This window comes from Sorex araneus, chromosome 5 (assembly GCF_027595985.1).
Source record: "Sorex araneus isolate mSorAra2 chromosome 5, mSorAra2.pri, whole genome shotgun sequence".
NCBI lineage: Eukaryota > Metazoa > Chordata > Mammalia > Eulipotyphla > Soricidae > Sorex > Sorex araneus.
In genome coordinates, this window is record NC_073306.1 from 151,056,226 (window position 1) to 151,072,041 (window position 15,816).

The window sequence follows — 15,816 nt, forward strand, 5'->3', positions numbered from 1 at the left end:
TTTTCTTTTTATTTGGGGCGGGGGGGGGTCACACATGGCAGGACTCAGGGCGTAGTCCTGGCTCTGCTCTCTGGGATCACTCCTGGCGGGGCTCAGGAGACCATATGAGGTGCCGGGGATCAAACCCAGGTCAGCTGATGCAAGGCAAATGCTCTAACCATTTTACAATCTCTCCAGCCCCATATCTATAGTGCTTTAGACACTTTTACAATAATCAAATATTTGTCCTTTGTGGTTTTGGGTTTTAGTTTTGGGCTTTTTGCTTGTTTGTTGTTTTATTTTGTTTGGGGGCCACACCCAGCAGTGCTCAGGTCTTACTCCTGGCTCTGCATTGAGGGATAACTCCTAGAGGTGCTCAGGGGACCATATAGGATGCCAGGTATCAAGCCTGGGTAGGTTGCATACAAAGCAAACACCCTACTTGCCCTGGTCCCATATTTGTTCTTTTGCGATTAGTTTATTTCCAGGGCATAAAGTTTTTGTGGCAGTTGTCAATTTTCTCTGCAGTAGCACTGGGGCCACATAATTCAACCATAGGGCATTTGCCTTATAAAGTGAAGAGAACGCCTGCATCATCAAAGTGCCGTGGGAGTTAAGTAATTGATGTCTTTGACGAAAGTGACATAAGTGGCATAAGGCTCTGTGCTTAATTCCCAGCAAAACCAGAGTAACATAAAACAATACAAATAACCTTAAGCTTCAAAATGTTCTTTCCTTTAAGGATAGCAGATACTCTGCTGAGTGAACAAAGGCTGATTATCAACCACGCCTGGATTCCCAGTTCACTTATTGATGGACACTCGGGCTGCTTCCGCCTTCGGACTTAGACACTGACCTGAACACTTGTATATGTTTCAGTCCCTGCTGTCACTTTTTCCAAGTTAGAAGCTCAGCAGTGAGGGAGGCGGCTGAAGTAGGTAGAAAATCTAGTCTTAATTTCCTCAGGAACCTGGCTCGTGTTTTCCAGAGAGGCTGCAAAATGGGCCTTGCCACCACTCACACACGCACGCTCGCTCCCTTTTCTCCCCCTCCCACCAACACTCGCCTCTTGGCTCTCGAATAATAGCTGTCACCGCAGTTAGAGATGTTGTCTCATTACGGTTTGGAATTACCCTATTTTGATGAATAACATTACGGAACATTTTTCACATCTCTGGTGTGTATCATCTTTGAGAGACATTTTTCACTGAACTCTTTGTTTTTGGCTATAAGTTGCTTGAGTTCGAGTTCCTTATACGTTTTGAATATTAGTGCACGTTGAATACACAGTTTGTAAATATTTTCTCCCATTTTATAAGTTGCATTTCATTTTGAATATTCCTTGTGCAAAAAAAGCAGATACTTCTTGGTTTGATATACTCCTGTGAGTTTATTTTCTTATGAACACTTTGGTGTCATATGCAAACAATGGTCCCTAAAAAAAACTGTTACACAAGGGAGATAGTACAAATTAAGGTGCCTGTCTCGAATCCACCAACCCTTGTTTGAATCCCTGGCACTAGTTACGTGAGCAACCACTCCAAGCACAGTGCCCGGCATAAACCCAGCATAAACACTGGATGTGGCCCAAACCTCCCCCTGAAAAGACTGTTATCAAGACAGTGGCACAGAGACTTCCCCCTATGTTTTCTTCTAGAGGCTTAATGATTTCATATCTTCCATTTGAGTCTTCAAACCATTTCAAGGTATATTTTTTGATTATTGTAAAATCAAGGTCCAATTTTATTCTTTTATGTGTGAATATCCAGTTTTCCCAGTGTCATTTATTAAACAGATTATTCTTGACCTGTTGAGTATTTCTGGATCTGTTGTTGAATATTAATTAACAGAATGCACATGACTTCATTTTGCTTATAAGAGAAGGGGAAAATGTGATATTCATGTAAGAATCTCAATTAGTGGACACATTTTCTAGTATAATTTTTGGATTTATATATTCATTCAAGTATTTTCCATGGATAAGTGAGCAGTAACAAATGGTTGTCTGAATAAAGAAAATTCTACAAAACTCTATATACCATATTACTGCTTTATAGATTCAAAATATATTCATGTACCGGCTCTGCAATCTACAGCACCATAAAGTAATTTTAAAAACTAAGGTGTGTCACTGTAATTATGTAGAGCATATAAAAAGCATGTTCCATAATCCCTACAGGAAAATGGGATAGAAAAGTGATTTACAATTTGCATCCAGAACAGATGTGTGCAAGACTAACAATACTTCTCAAAGCTCTGGTTTTCTAACCCCGCAGGAGCACAAAGGTAGAATAAATACATTTTAGTGCACATTCTACATATATTTGCATAATTCAATACAATCCTTCAAAGCATTTTATGTGGGTGACTGCTAGTATATGAAAATCTTTATAATTGTGAAACTTTCTAAAATTAGATTGTGTAGATGTACATTTTTCACATTCTTTTCATTTTTCTTTCATTCAACATGCCTTTGACAGTACTGACCCTTTGATCGGATCCACTAGGATTTTCAGAAAGTATCCCAATCCTAACAATAGGACCATTAAGTTTCACTTTATGCTCTTACAACAGATCAAGCAGATGGTACATGGCAACATATGCTTTCTAGAGTTGGGAAAAAAGGAGAAGACAGTATTTGCATGACAGAGATATGGTCAAAGATACATAGCCTATATTTGAATCAGTTGTTTAAATTTTTCATTAATGATACTTCTAGAAAAAGTCTTATTTTTGAACTATGTGTACAGTATTTTTTCAGCATTTTGCCATTCTGATGCTTGGGAAAGTTTCTGGGCCTAATTCCAAGGTGTTATGATATACCCCATGGGTATCATAAACATATACCTGACTAGTTTTCTGATGTGGTAGTCTTAAAAAAAAGGATCTAACTGCTTTTCCAACATTATATGATTATTTCTTTTGGGTAAACATGTGCAAGGCATATCTATACAAGCGCTATTCAGATTTATTAAAGCACAAATCCAACTACACAGAGATTGCCCACTTACACCGTCCCAGAAAGCTCACTCACACACTCTCTCACTCTAAAGACCAGTTCACCTGCAGAATCAGGTGTCCCCTGCCTACGCCGCCCACCCCTCAGCCTCTGTGCTAAATGCCACACTAACAAATGGTACACCATTCTCAGACGCTGGGGCTTTGCATTTAAAAAAAAAAAAGACCTCAAATCCTGTCAGATTAGGTTTCTTGCCTGCTTCACTCTGAGTAAGTGGCACTATACTGGGTTTCATTTCACTCAACTCTAATTGAGCCCCAGTGCTTACGGCTTAATGGGACACCGTGGCCCCATATCCCACAGATTTTAAATTAAAGCTTGAGAGCACCCTCCCCGGACATGCACAGTACTCCAGTTAACGCTAATTGGCAGAACACATGATTATCGAGTGAAAAACATGATTTTCTTTAAAATGCCATTTCCTTTCTCTTGCTTTAAAAAGCCCATAAACGCTAAAAAGAATGATCATGAGTACATGAGAACATGAGACATAAAGATATCTAGTGTGGTATTTATATTGGCAGAGAATGGAAACATATGGCTCCAATAGGGAATAGTGTACCTAAAATATAGTAGGACAAATATAACTTTTTATTGGAATAAATACTTTTTGACATGGAAAGATGTTCATGATACATAGTTAAGTGAAAAAAGTTTAAGATTTTTAAGAAAAACATGACATTAACTTTTCCATGGTATAGAGTGGAAAGAAGTAGTTATCAAAATTACACCTTGGGAGCTAAAAATAGTGTTGATGTTTATTTTATTTGTTCTTGTCCTTTAAAAATGCATTGCTTTTGCAAATAGAAAACAATCTTCTTCAAAGTCATTCACTGATTCTTGTAGAAAAAAGTAACAGTTCATTTTCTGCGGTCCCTTATCCCTTTGCGAGGGGGTGGGAAGATGCTTTCTGCGGAACCTTAATATTTGGAGTGGGTGGAAGCTGGTTGGGCTCTCTCTCTCCTGAGGGGGGGGGGTCTATACTTTAAACAAATGTGGTCATGGTGATGCTTGGTGGCTTCCTGGAAGAAGAAAGTGTTGCCATGAAGCTGCTTGGGATGAAAGGGGAAGGTTGGGGGTGAGGGTAATCCGGCCCCGTCCGGGGGTGGATCACTTGATTCCCGCACCCCTGCAAGGTTTCTCTGCTCTCGGAAGAGGGGAAAAAAGAAAAGGGGAGGAGGGCTGGGAAGGCTGCTCTCAGAATCTTTGTCTCTTCCTCTGGGCTTCTAAAAAGAACCCTTCCTGCGTCGCCGCTTTCTAGAAAACCGCCGCTGCGAGAATCCGAGTCCCCTTGGGGGCTCCCCGTGGGTCTGTGCCAGCCAGCACAGGGCAGGGGCCCTGACCACAGACGGTGACTGTGACCCCAGGGGCATTCCTGCTCTAAGCCCACGTCCCCAGATTTAAAAAAAAAAGTAACAAAATAATTAATTTTTTAGTATTTTAGTTCTGTAATTTTCTCTTTTTGTTCACTTATCATTGGTTTATAATATTGTGAAATTTCAGGGACTTAGCTTCATAGAGATATTAATTATCATATTTTAGAAGACTTTGAATCAATTCTTCATCATGAACAACCTTCAGGTAGTGCACCAAATATCTGCTAAATAAATATAAATCAATCATCTGCTATTAGCTTCCCTGAATTATGAGCATAGATAGGATTTCTATAAATTCACCGACATGTGAGTACGAGAGACGATGGTCACAAAGGCCTGTTTTTGCATACAATTATATCAAATCCCCCACCTGGGAGGGTATGTTTATGTTTGTGTTTCTCTTTCAGAGCCAAAGATGTTCGTCTTGCTCTATGTTACAAGTTTTGCCATTTATGCAAGTGGACAGTCACGGAACACCCAGTTCAAAGGGGAGAACTACTCCCCAAGGTATATCTGTAGCATTCCCGGCTTACCTGGGCCTCCAGGGCCTCCTGGAGCCAATGGCTCTCCTGGACCTCATGGTCGGATCGGCCTTCCGGGACGTGACGGTAGAGACGGCAGGAAAGGAGAAAAAGGTGAAAAGGGGGCTGAAGGTAATGAACAATGATGTTCTGGTAAACTCTCCTCTTCTAATCCCACCTTAAAATTCCACCTTTTCTTTATTTACATGACACCCGTTCTGTAAATCCCTTTGCAGGTGAACACCTTCAGCAATCACAGGTATTTATGGACTGTACCTCTTCATACTCTTCACTTCAATTCTTATTGCACTCAGTAATGACTAGGCTGTGGGTGGGCATGATCTTACTTGACAGAGAAGAACAGCCTGTGGTCGAGGGCTAAATGAACCATGGTGAATGCTAGTCATGGTCTCTGCTAGTAGCTGGCAAAGCCAAATGCCTGTGACCTCTGGGCTGTGATGATGAGAAGGCAATGGCTCCCGGTGCCAGGGCATGGGGGATTAGATGGACAGATGGACAGAAAGGGAGATGGACAGACTAAGGAGGTGCAAAAAGTAGGATCCAAGGGGATAGAGAGCTAGTGCCAGGGATTTGCATATGGCTGACGCTGCTCCAATCCCAGCACCATATGATCTCCCGAGCAGGCTGGCTATAAACCTGGATGTCCCCAATCAGCCTCTACAATGAATTTCAAGCCAGACTAACTGAGAATTTTAGGAGGGACCCCTGGTCTTCTGAGCACCTCTTGGGAGATCTCTCCAAATAAAATAAATAAGGAAATTTGGAGACAAAGCACAGATGTTGTCCTGCACTGCCTTCATACTATCAGCAGACTATGAAAAAGACTCTTCTGGATGCTACTTTCCCCAGATGAGATGACAATAGTTTCCAGTGCATCTTTCCCACCTGACCCATAGCATCTGGAAAGTGGATTTGTTACTGCTTTTTACAGCACACAATTGTCCCCTCATCCTTCAGTAATTTTCACTTTTTCCTCCATTAACAAGAGGACTGAGGAAGCTTGCCAGTTTCTACAATCCTCAGAATAACTGAGCTGAAATTCTAGCGAGGCTGTGCTGACTAGAAAAGAGGAAGTGATTTGGAATCAATCTCCAAAAACTAATTTTGTGGTTGTAAGATTTGGGGCGGGGGGCAGGGAAGTGTGAAGGAAAAATCAATAGATCTAAGAAACACGTCTCAGTGCATCCATTGCTCCCAGTTTATTGGTCTCCCTTGAAACAATATACTCTACACTCAAATTATTGGAGAGTAATTTATTTCTAAATTAGTCATAAAAATGCTTGTCAAATCAGTAAGTATCAAATCTACAAACAACTGGAGCTTAATTTTACTTTGCAAAGTCTTCTACATGGCAATACAAATAGTGGCAACCTACTGCTGTGTCTGATCATAAAAATCCTTGATCCTGTAATAACATAGTATCGCAGTTATAGATTACCAGCCCTTTTCATTTACTGTGTCTGGAAGCAATAATGTAGTGGTTATGCAAACATGTGTCGGAGTCATAACAATTTACACTCAAACTTGGCTTCTCCAATCATTTAGCATCCTTGGGTAAAGAGACTCTTCAAGACTCTCTGAATCCATTTTCTCATTTGTAAATTGGGGTAGGAAATGTGATGGTGGAGATGAATGACCGTCTGTAATAAAAGACTCAACAGAATAACTACTATGTGAGAAGCACCCAGTATAAGTTATTATTACCTATTGCATTGCCATTGAAATATGTGGAAAAATATAAAATTTTATTATCCAAAGTCTTCAACCACTGGTCCACAGACAGTCCACCAGGCAGTCTGCAGGAACAGAAATGTTGAAAAGCACTGGGCTGTTGCCTTGGCTATAACTGCTTTTCTGTGGATCAATAAGCAGGACAAGAGATATTCTGCATGTATATCATGGTTGAATAACAATGATATAATTAACTAGAAAAGTGTCATCTGCTTCATCAGGTGGTTTCAAATGCCATTTAAAGATATGTCTATGGACATGTATTCAGAATATGTAGTGTGTTCCAAATTGGTACAATTTTACCATTTAGGCCAGTTTTAGTCCCATATTCATCTGTCCATCACCCATCCATCCATCTACTCATGCATTACTCATTCAACAAACATTTTGTACTCCAGAAGACTTCTATTTCTATCACCACACACACACACACACACACACACATAAAGATAATGCATGTAAATAAAGCACTGTTGATGGTATACTATAAAAGTTTGATAGATATGAACTAATCCAATTAAAAAAAATAATTTTATTCTTCTATTTCCAATTAAAATAATATAAATGGAATGAGGTATGAGATTAAATAACCTCCAAAGATTGATGTAATTCCAATCCTCTTACCTCACTCTGGGGAATAAAGCTATCATGCTTATTGAATTCCTACTGTAGTGTACAACATCTCTATATGCCTAATTTTATGACTGATGAATCATCACAAAAGTGGTAGCTTTTTAATTATGTGGGATTTTAGTGACTTTCCATGTAATCTGGAAACTTTTCTTGAAATCCAGATGAAATTTTTCTACTTCCATGTTAATGTCTCAATTTTTAACAATTATTATCTGTCATATTCTTTGAAGATTTGTGGACAAGGGAAATTTGGGTGTATCTGGGACTGTGTGACATGCTGTTTGACTCTATATTTAGAGAAACTATTAATTAAATACTAAACTCTCTTTGAAGGTTTGAGAGGTAAGACTGGACCCCTGGGCCTCGCTGGAGAGAAAGGGGACCAAGGAGAGACCGGCAAGAAAGGACCCATAGGGCCAGAGGGAGAGAAAGGAGAGGTGGGTCCCACTGGGGCTCCCGGACTCAAGGGAGACAGAGGTGAGCATGGCGACCCTGGGCCACCTGGAGTCTGTAGATGTGGCAGCATCGTGCTCAAATCGGCCTTTTCTGTTGGCATCACGACCAGCTACCCAGAGGAAAGGCTACCGATTGTATTTAACAAGGTCCTCTTCAATGAGGGAGAACACTACAATCCAACCACAGGCAAGTTCATCTGTGCTTTTCCAGGAATCTATTACTTTTCTTATGATATCACTTTGGCAAACAAGCACCTGGCCATAGGACTGGTCCACAATGGGCAGTACAGAATAAAGACCTTCGACGCCAACACAGGAAACCATGATGTAGCTTCAGGGTCCACAGTCATTTACCTGCAGCCAGAAGATGAGGTGTGGTTGGAGATCTTCTTCACGGACCAGAATGGCCTCTTCTCAGACCCCGGATGGGCAGACAGCTTATTCTCTGGGTTTCTCCTATATGTTGATACAGATTATCTCGATTCCATCTCAGATGATGATGATCTGTGATCAGGACTGCTTTGCTGAATGTTCACAGATCTTTGTGATACAACAATACTTCAGTTTGGGGTCCTGAAAGGTGCATCAGCAGAAATAAGATGCAAATTGATTCCTGCTCAGACACAGACCATCCTATCAGGACCTAATCATGCAAGATGAACCACCAAGTATTTGAAACTATACTGAAATGAATTCTATAAAACAATATCCAAGATATGAATTCTCTTGAAAGCAATGTTTATAAATATTTAAACAAGTTAAAGATAATGTTAACAAGTTTTCTATTAAATTTCATGAGTGATAAAACCAGCTGGCAATGATATTGAATCATTAAATCTTCATAAAATTACATTTTGTCTGTTATTTAAGAGAATCATAACACCCCAGACAGTCTTTGATAATTCTCGAATGGCTATAGTAAGTCATAAACCAAAGGTAAGAGATGCTGAGGAATAATAACCAAACTAAAGTCTAGTGACAATTTTTTTTATTTCTTCATGTTTATACACATTCACTCGTCAAACCTTTAAAGTGTCTGTATAAACAGATACTATGATGCTGGGTCAGAGTTAACATGAGTTAAGGTAAAATCCCTCCCCCACCTAGACTAGTGAGTGAGTGAGCATTCTATCCCAACTCAGTGTGGTGTGAACCATGGTGAAGACTTATGCTAGAGTCACGTGGGATCTTCTGTTCCCCCATGTAGGAGCCAGAGACGGTTTCACACAAGGAAAAATACCAGCCATGATCAAGTGTTCGTGTATCTGAATAGACGCAATGTATGCAAGTAGAACACGGACATCAGCCGGTGTTTTCCCTTCCCATCTCAAATTACCATTGGTATTTGGAATCAGGAAGGATTGAAAATATAGAGAAAGAGACAGCCTGGGAGAGGTGATAAAAATAAAGCTCAGTGGGTTGCTGAGATGGACCCATGTGCTACTCACAAATGTGCAATCGTTTTGAAGGAGAAATGGTTGTCCTCTTAGCTGACTCTCAGGTAAGGCCAGTATGCCCAGTACTCTATATTGTAGTGAGACATTGTCACTCGTAGATTTCCGAAGTATTAAATTCAAACACACAATACCTGTGTCCACTGATTTTTACTGAGCTGACACAAAAAATATAAAGGAGATAGAGGGAATCCAAATATCTGAGCAAATGAATGTCCAGAGCTCATGCCTCCATTAGTCTTATTCTCCCTTTGAGGTTCTTATTTTCCTCATTAGATTAAAATTTGCAGTTTAATCTCACCTATAACTCTACCATTCTTCTATTCACTTCACAGATAATAGTATTTTCTTACTGCATTCTTTTGGGTGTCTTTTAATTTTTCAATAATTCTCTTTATTCATTTATTTAATAAATATTTACGTATTTTAATTTTAAATAAATGTTTCAGTGTGTCCTGCTGAATCATGAGTTTCTGTGCAAATAAAGGAAATTAAGAAAGGGATAGGTCCCTGCAGTCTCTAAGGCCAACATTCTAAGGAGGCAAGGAAGGAAATGGTACACACATGTGCACAAGCACACACACACACACACACACACGCACGCACACACGCACACACATACCCTGATAGATATGAACGGGCTAAAGTATACTAAATGCTGCACTGGAGACAGGGAATGCTAAGGAGGAAATGCCAACTCCTAAATTAGTAGCACTGTACCACTTCGGCCCGTTGTTCATCGATATGCTCGAGCAGGCACCAGTAACATCTCCATTGTGAGACTTGTTGTTACTGTTTTTGGCATATTGAATACGCCCAGGTAGTTTGTCAGGCTCCTCCATGCAGGCGGGATACTCTCGGTAGCTTGCCGGGCTCTCCAAGAGGGATGGAAGAATCAAACCTGGGTCGACCACGTGCAAGGCAAACGCCCTACCAGATGTGCTATCTCTCCAGAGCAACTCCTAAATTATTAGAGCTAGGTAAATCTCTGATGCCTGAGCTTTGAGCACTACTTAAAGGACTCAGAGTCATCCAAGTGGGAGGAAGGGTATCTCAGATGGAGGCATGATGGGGACAAAACATAAAAGTGAGGAGAGACCAAGAAGAGGAATCTAAGAGGCATACTCGCTAAGCTTGGAGCTTGGGATTTTTCCCCAAGTTGATGTGGATTCCCTGTGTGTTACAGATCTAGGTGCAGCCACTACTGATGGTGACATTGACAGTGACCAAGAAATTGCCAAGCACTGCACACTTTCTCGGGTCTAGGTCTCATCCAGCATCTTTCCTGCCAGCACTATTCTGTCGTGAACCAGGACACAGATCTGTGAGGCCAAGGACAGTGAACACTAGACAAAGAAATGATAAAAAGTGGTTTGTGACAGCTACTTGCTGCTGTGTCAAAGCACAACCTCACCCCAGGCCATCAAGCATCAACAAAGAAGTAGCCCAAATAAGAAACTACTCGGGGGAATCTAAAAATATGGGCCTTTTAAAACCTAAAGGATTTTTTTTATAAATAAATGGAAAAACGATTGCAAATAGTCACAAACCATACAATTACTATGTAATTTAAATTTTCTTCTGATCACAACACACGAATGCATTCATTTTTTGATATTGTTGAATTGCTTATCTTTTAAATGTTTCTCTCTTTACAAATCCTTTTATGGGTAGTATTTTTTTAAACTGAAATGTGTTTTGTTTGTAAGCTGCTTCTAGTCTCAGAGAGGAATTTTAGTTAAAAATATTTGGATGGGTGATAATGGGAATCAAAGTGCTAGTGTGGGGAAAGGAAAGGCTATTTTGCTATTAAACGGATTGACTCTTGGGGCTGGAGCTATAGTACAGCAGGTAGGGCATTTGCCTTGCATGAAGCTGACCCAGGTTTGATCCCCAGGTACCATATGGTCCCCCCAAGCACCACCAGGAATAATTTGTGAATTCAGAGCAGGAGTAACCCCTGTGCATAAAAAAAAAAGAGCAAAAAAAGGGGGGTGGGTAAGGAGTTGACTCTTAAGCAAATCTTCTGTAGTCAGTTCTCTCTTGGGAATATGCCATCCAAGGTCCAAGCAGGAAACAGCAATAATCACCCTAAAATATTATGTTCTAGAGTGTTGACTGGGACTGGAGCGATGCACAGCAGGTGGGGCATTTGCCTTGCATGCAGCCGACCCGGGTTCTATTCCTTAGTCCCTCTCGTAGAGCCCAGCAAGCTACAGAGAGTATCCCGTCTGCATGGCAAAGCCTGGCAAGCTACTTGTGGCATATCTGATATGCTAAAAACAGTAACAGCAAGTCTCATCATGGAGACGTTACTGTTGCCCTCTCGAGCAAATTGATGAACAATGGGATGACAGGTGCTACAGTGATACAGAGTGTTGACTGGGAGAACTGTCATTTGGGGCAACATGGGTTAGAAGTACGTGTTGGGGGGCAATAGTACAGCAGGTAGGGCACTTGCCTTGCACTCAGCTGACTCAGGGTTGACTTCCTGGCATCCCACATGGTTCCCCTGACCACCAGCTGGAGAAATTTCTAAGAGCCAAGAGTAAGCCCTGTGCACCACCAGGGTGGCCTAAAAACTTAAAAGAAAAAAAAAGTATGCATATTGAGGAATTGAAGAAGCAGCACCAGCAGGAACCCCTCAGAACCTGCAGCCCTGAGGAAAAAGTTTTCTGGGCACGGTCACTAAGAGTGGTGAGATCGAGAAACTCCTCCAGGAGCGGCGGCTTCACAAGAGCCCAGCCTCACCCAGGGTTACAGAAACAACAAGGGACCACATCCCTCTGCCCTCTAGGCTGTACCTCCCAGCAGCCCAGCCCTGCCTCTCCGGGGGGCAAGGGAGTCCAGGATACGCCGAGCTCAGGGATGGGCTTCCCGGGCCCAGGGCAGAGCAGAAAGGACAAAGAATGGGAGGAAGCCGGGGGCAGGGAGGTAACTTGTGAAATCAAGGATGCCTTCTTAGGTCCTTCCCTTTCTAGAGAAGGGCAGAGGGGACATATTGCAGAGTGGCTCGGGATGGCTCGTCATTATGCACAAACAGCATTGGGTTTCCGATGACCCAGTTTCCCCTACCAGGCAAGGAAGCAGTTTGGCGCCACGACCCTCTGGTGAAGAACAGGTTTTGCCACGCTTGCTCTGTGAGTCTCACTCTGAAACCCAGCATAGGCAGCTAGCAGGACGTCCAGACACTCTCATTTGAGCCAGTCAGCTTTCTGGCTCACCACCACTTAAATGTTCCCTAACCCCTGAGAGGTTAGCATGTCGTGGCTCCAAGTCCTGGAGCAGTTCCCCCACGCAAGCCTTAGTAACCAGGGAGCTCAGGGTCTTGCTCTGGCTGAAGCCCATCCACCTGACGCCCTGCCTTTCAAGACCATTTCCTGAAGACAGATTGCAGCCAGAAAATTGCACCCGGGAGGAAGTGCCCAACCTATGATCCTCTGCCCCGGATGGTGGGCAACATTGCTGCCCTCTTTCCTCAGCCAGGAGCAAGTGTGTCACCATCAGGGCTGTCTTGTGCATGATCAAAATGCTCCATGAGACCAAAGCTGTGCAGCTCTGCAAATTCTAAGAAGCCAAAATGGTGCCAGCCTCCTTGCTCAACACCAGGAACTCAGACTGCACCCCCGACCCCCGGGGACAGGTGGCGTCTTTGCCTGAGTCTCACTGAGCCAAGGAGAATGAACCCAGGCAGCGTCCGTCCTCATGCCGTTACACTTTACAAGTTCAGGCAGCATAAATTGGTCTGTTTTGGCCATCCCTGGAGTGCCTCGCCCCTGCCCCGCGCCCCGTACACACCACTCAGGAACACACGGCAGATGCAGTGATGTGACTGTTGACAGCAGACTGAGGCTACCAGACAAGGAGGGGTGGACGTGGGGACTGGGCGGACGGAGTTAAGGGAGTGTGCTGCGTGCTATTTTTGTTTCCTTTTCAGATATTAAGATTTTTTTTTCACAATTTTCCACTGAGGATTGTTAAAATGCTATAGTAGGATATTTATCTGGGGACACACTGACACTTTCCTTTTGTGCTACGTGAGGGTTTCTCAGCCTCATTATAGGGACAGTTGGGGCCTGGTTGGTCTCTGTTATGCTGGTCTGTCCTGTGCATCAAAGGACATGGAACAGCGTTTCTGGTCTCTCTCCTAGAGTTGGGAGAACTACATCCTCCCAAACACAACCTTCAGCAGCGTCTCCAGACTCTGCCAAATACCCGCCAGGGACCACAGTTATCCCTAGTTGTCACGGTCTGGTTCTGTTGATAGGAGCTACTCAGCTCCATAAGCACCTGGAAGGCACCTGCTTGCTTACAACTCCTGTATTGGGGCTGGAGCGATAGCATAGCGGGGAGGGTGTTTGCCTTGCACTCGGCCAACCCAGGTTCGATTCCCAGCATCCCATATGGTCCCCTGAGCACCGCCAGGAGTAATTCCTGAGTGCAGGGCTAGGAGTAACCCTGTGCATCGCCAAGTGTGACCCAAAAAGCAAAAAAAAAAAAAAAAAATCCTGTATTTATTTTTTAATTATGGTAGCATTGGTTTACAAGAATGGAAATGTTTTATGCTTTGGGACTTGGTCTTACCACACCATGCCCACCACTGAGGTGTCCATATCCCTCCACCAGCATCCACTGGATCCTTCCACCTTTTCTGCTCGCTCCCTTCCTGGGTGACCTTCATCCTGTGATGAACCCAAAGGTTTGCTTTAGGCCAACATCCCTTTGGTTGGTAGGCAGAGAAAAGCTTTCTCACAGTGCTCAGGGAGCCGGGGCGCCACTCTCCGCGATCAGACCAACCAGGGTGGACACGTCAGAGCTTGCCTGTGAAGCAACACTGCTGTGGTCCAGAGAAGGCACATGCCCCAGCCCTGGGCGCACCTCCTCAGTACCTGACCCTTTCTACTAAGCAACATAATACTGTGTTAGTTATCATTTTGGGTAAGATATTCATCTCCTTCTGCACCCCTGGTTAAACAGTACCCTGCCCCAGACAGCATATGAGAAACAGCAGAAAACTCTACCCTTGTTCCAATTCCCTTTCGCTGAACTAAAATATTTCTTTTTGGTTTTGTTTTGTCTATGAAATAAAAATCACAAAGTCCAATCGCTAAGAATTTGTTCCAAGAAAATAATTTATAATATGTGCAAAGGTTTAATTACAGAAAGAGCCTTGCAGCAAAGTCTTTAATATGGAAAAATTGAGAACTAGGCTGAGTCTTGATAATAGAATATTGGCTAAATGAGCCATGTTACATTCATCCAATAGGCTGTACCCACTACCATTAAAAGTGATGAGGACAGACATGTATTGGCATCATTAGGTGTCCATAAAATACTAACAAAGATTACAGAAAATGTTTTCACTGATTATCCTGTCTTTAAAGCATATTTATGTAAGTATATAGACAGTCTGGATAAAACTAAGCCATTAATAGGGATTTTCAAATTTCTTCTCTTTTGATCTTTATTTTCAAGGTTTATAATAAACATTTTATGTAAGACTTTTTCATATAAGGTCTTGGATAGTCAGAGCTGTTGCATATTATTATCCTTCCAAAGGATTGCAGAGAAAAAGCCCTGCAGGGAATAAAACCCTAAATCTGGAATCTGAAATGTGAAATAATTTCATCCTTTAAGCCTAGCTTGATGACTACTTCAGAGGATTCTTAAAGCAAGAATAAATAACTTAATCCATATACAGATGAAGATATAGATACGTCTATATATCTCTACAGAGAGAGAAAGAAGGAGAGTCAGAGAGGGAGAAAAAGAGAAAGAAAGAGAGAGAGTGTGTTGTGTGTGTGTGTGTGTGTGAGAGAGAGAGAGAGAGAGAGAGAGAGAGAGAGAGAGGGCACATGCATATGCATTCATGATCCCCCACACCTTTTGAACAAGGAAGGAAATTACTCTTGACCTAACATCACCTTATGAGTTTTTATTAACCCAGAACTATAAACCCATTGGGTTGGCTGCAGCGTGAAGTCATCCTGACACAACGCTCAGGCGTTTATGACCAGCTCTGTGAAGACACTCTGTGGCTTTGCTCCAATGCGATCATGGAAATGGCACAGTTTATTAAGTCAAGATTTGTCCAGTCTGGTCAGAATTCCACAAACTGATCTGAAGGCAACTGAGGGATACAAATCAAAAATTCTTAGGGGTAACATAGACAGTCTTCCATTTTACAGAGCTGTGTTTTATAAGATTGCTATGAGATGCTGCCTTCACTGAAATAAGCAACCAAAAAAAAAAAAAAAAAACAAAGTCTCTGTAATTGAACCAACAGACCACATTTCAGATGACAACCTTGGCACTGTGCTGCATCCCTACTATTAAGATTAATCTAGAACAGTGATAGGGACAAACAAGACTTTTCCACAGAAAAATGTCATGGCTTACCTATAATCAGAGCCAAAATTAAATCACAGCTGTCTGAGTATTCTAGTTTGTCAGAATTTTGGCAAAAAAAAATTGTTGGGTGATAGATGGATGAGGTGTCAGGAACCAGGATACATATGTGTCAACATATCAGCACATGCACACACTTTCTTGTCTGCTTTGACTCCCACTTTGCCATAAAATTTAGATTAAGCTCGGGATGTTTAATCAAATTGGAATTCAAATAGT

General features: G+C 42.2%; 1 protein-coding gene across 1 annotated transcript in view; it reads left to right on the forward strand.

Annotated features, from left to right (window-relative positions):
* C1QTNF7 (C1q and TNF related 7) overlaps positions 1-8,571 on the forward strand; it is a 99,837-nt gene extending 91,266 nt beyond the window's left edge. The window contains exons 2-3 of the mRNA XM_004619125.2: positions 4,782-5,027; positions 7,614-8,571. Of these exons, the coding sequence (XP_004619182.1) occupies positions 4,790-5,027; positions 7,614-8,245 (870 nt within the window). The 5' untranslated portion in view covers positions 4,782-4,789 and the 3' untranslated portion in view covers positions 8,246-8,571. The remainder of the gene's footprint in view (positions 1-4,781; positions 5,028-7,613) is intronic.
* Positions 8,572-15,816: the final 7,245 nt, after the last annotated feature.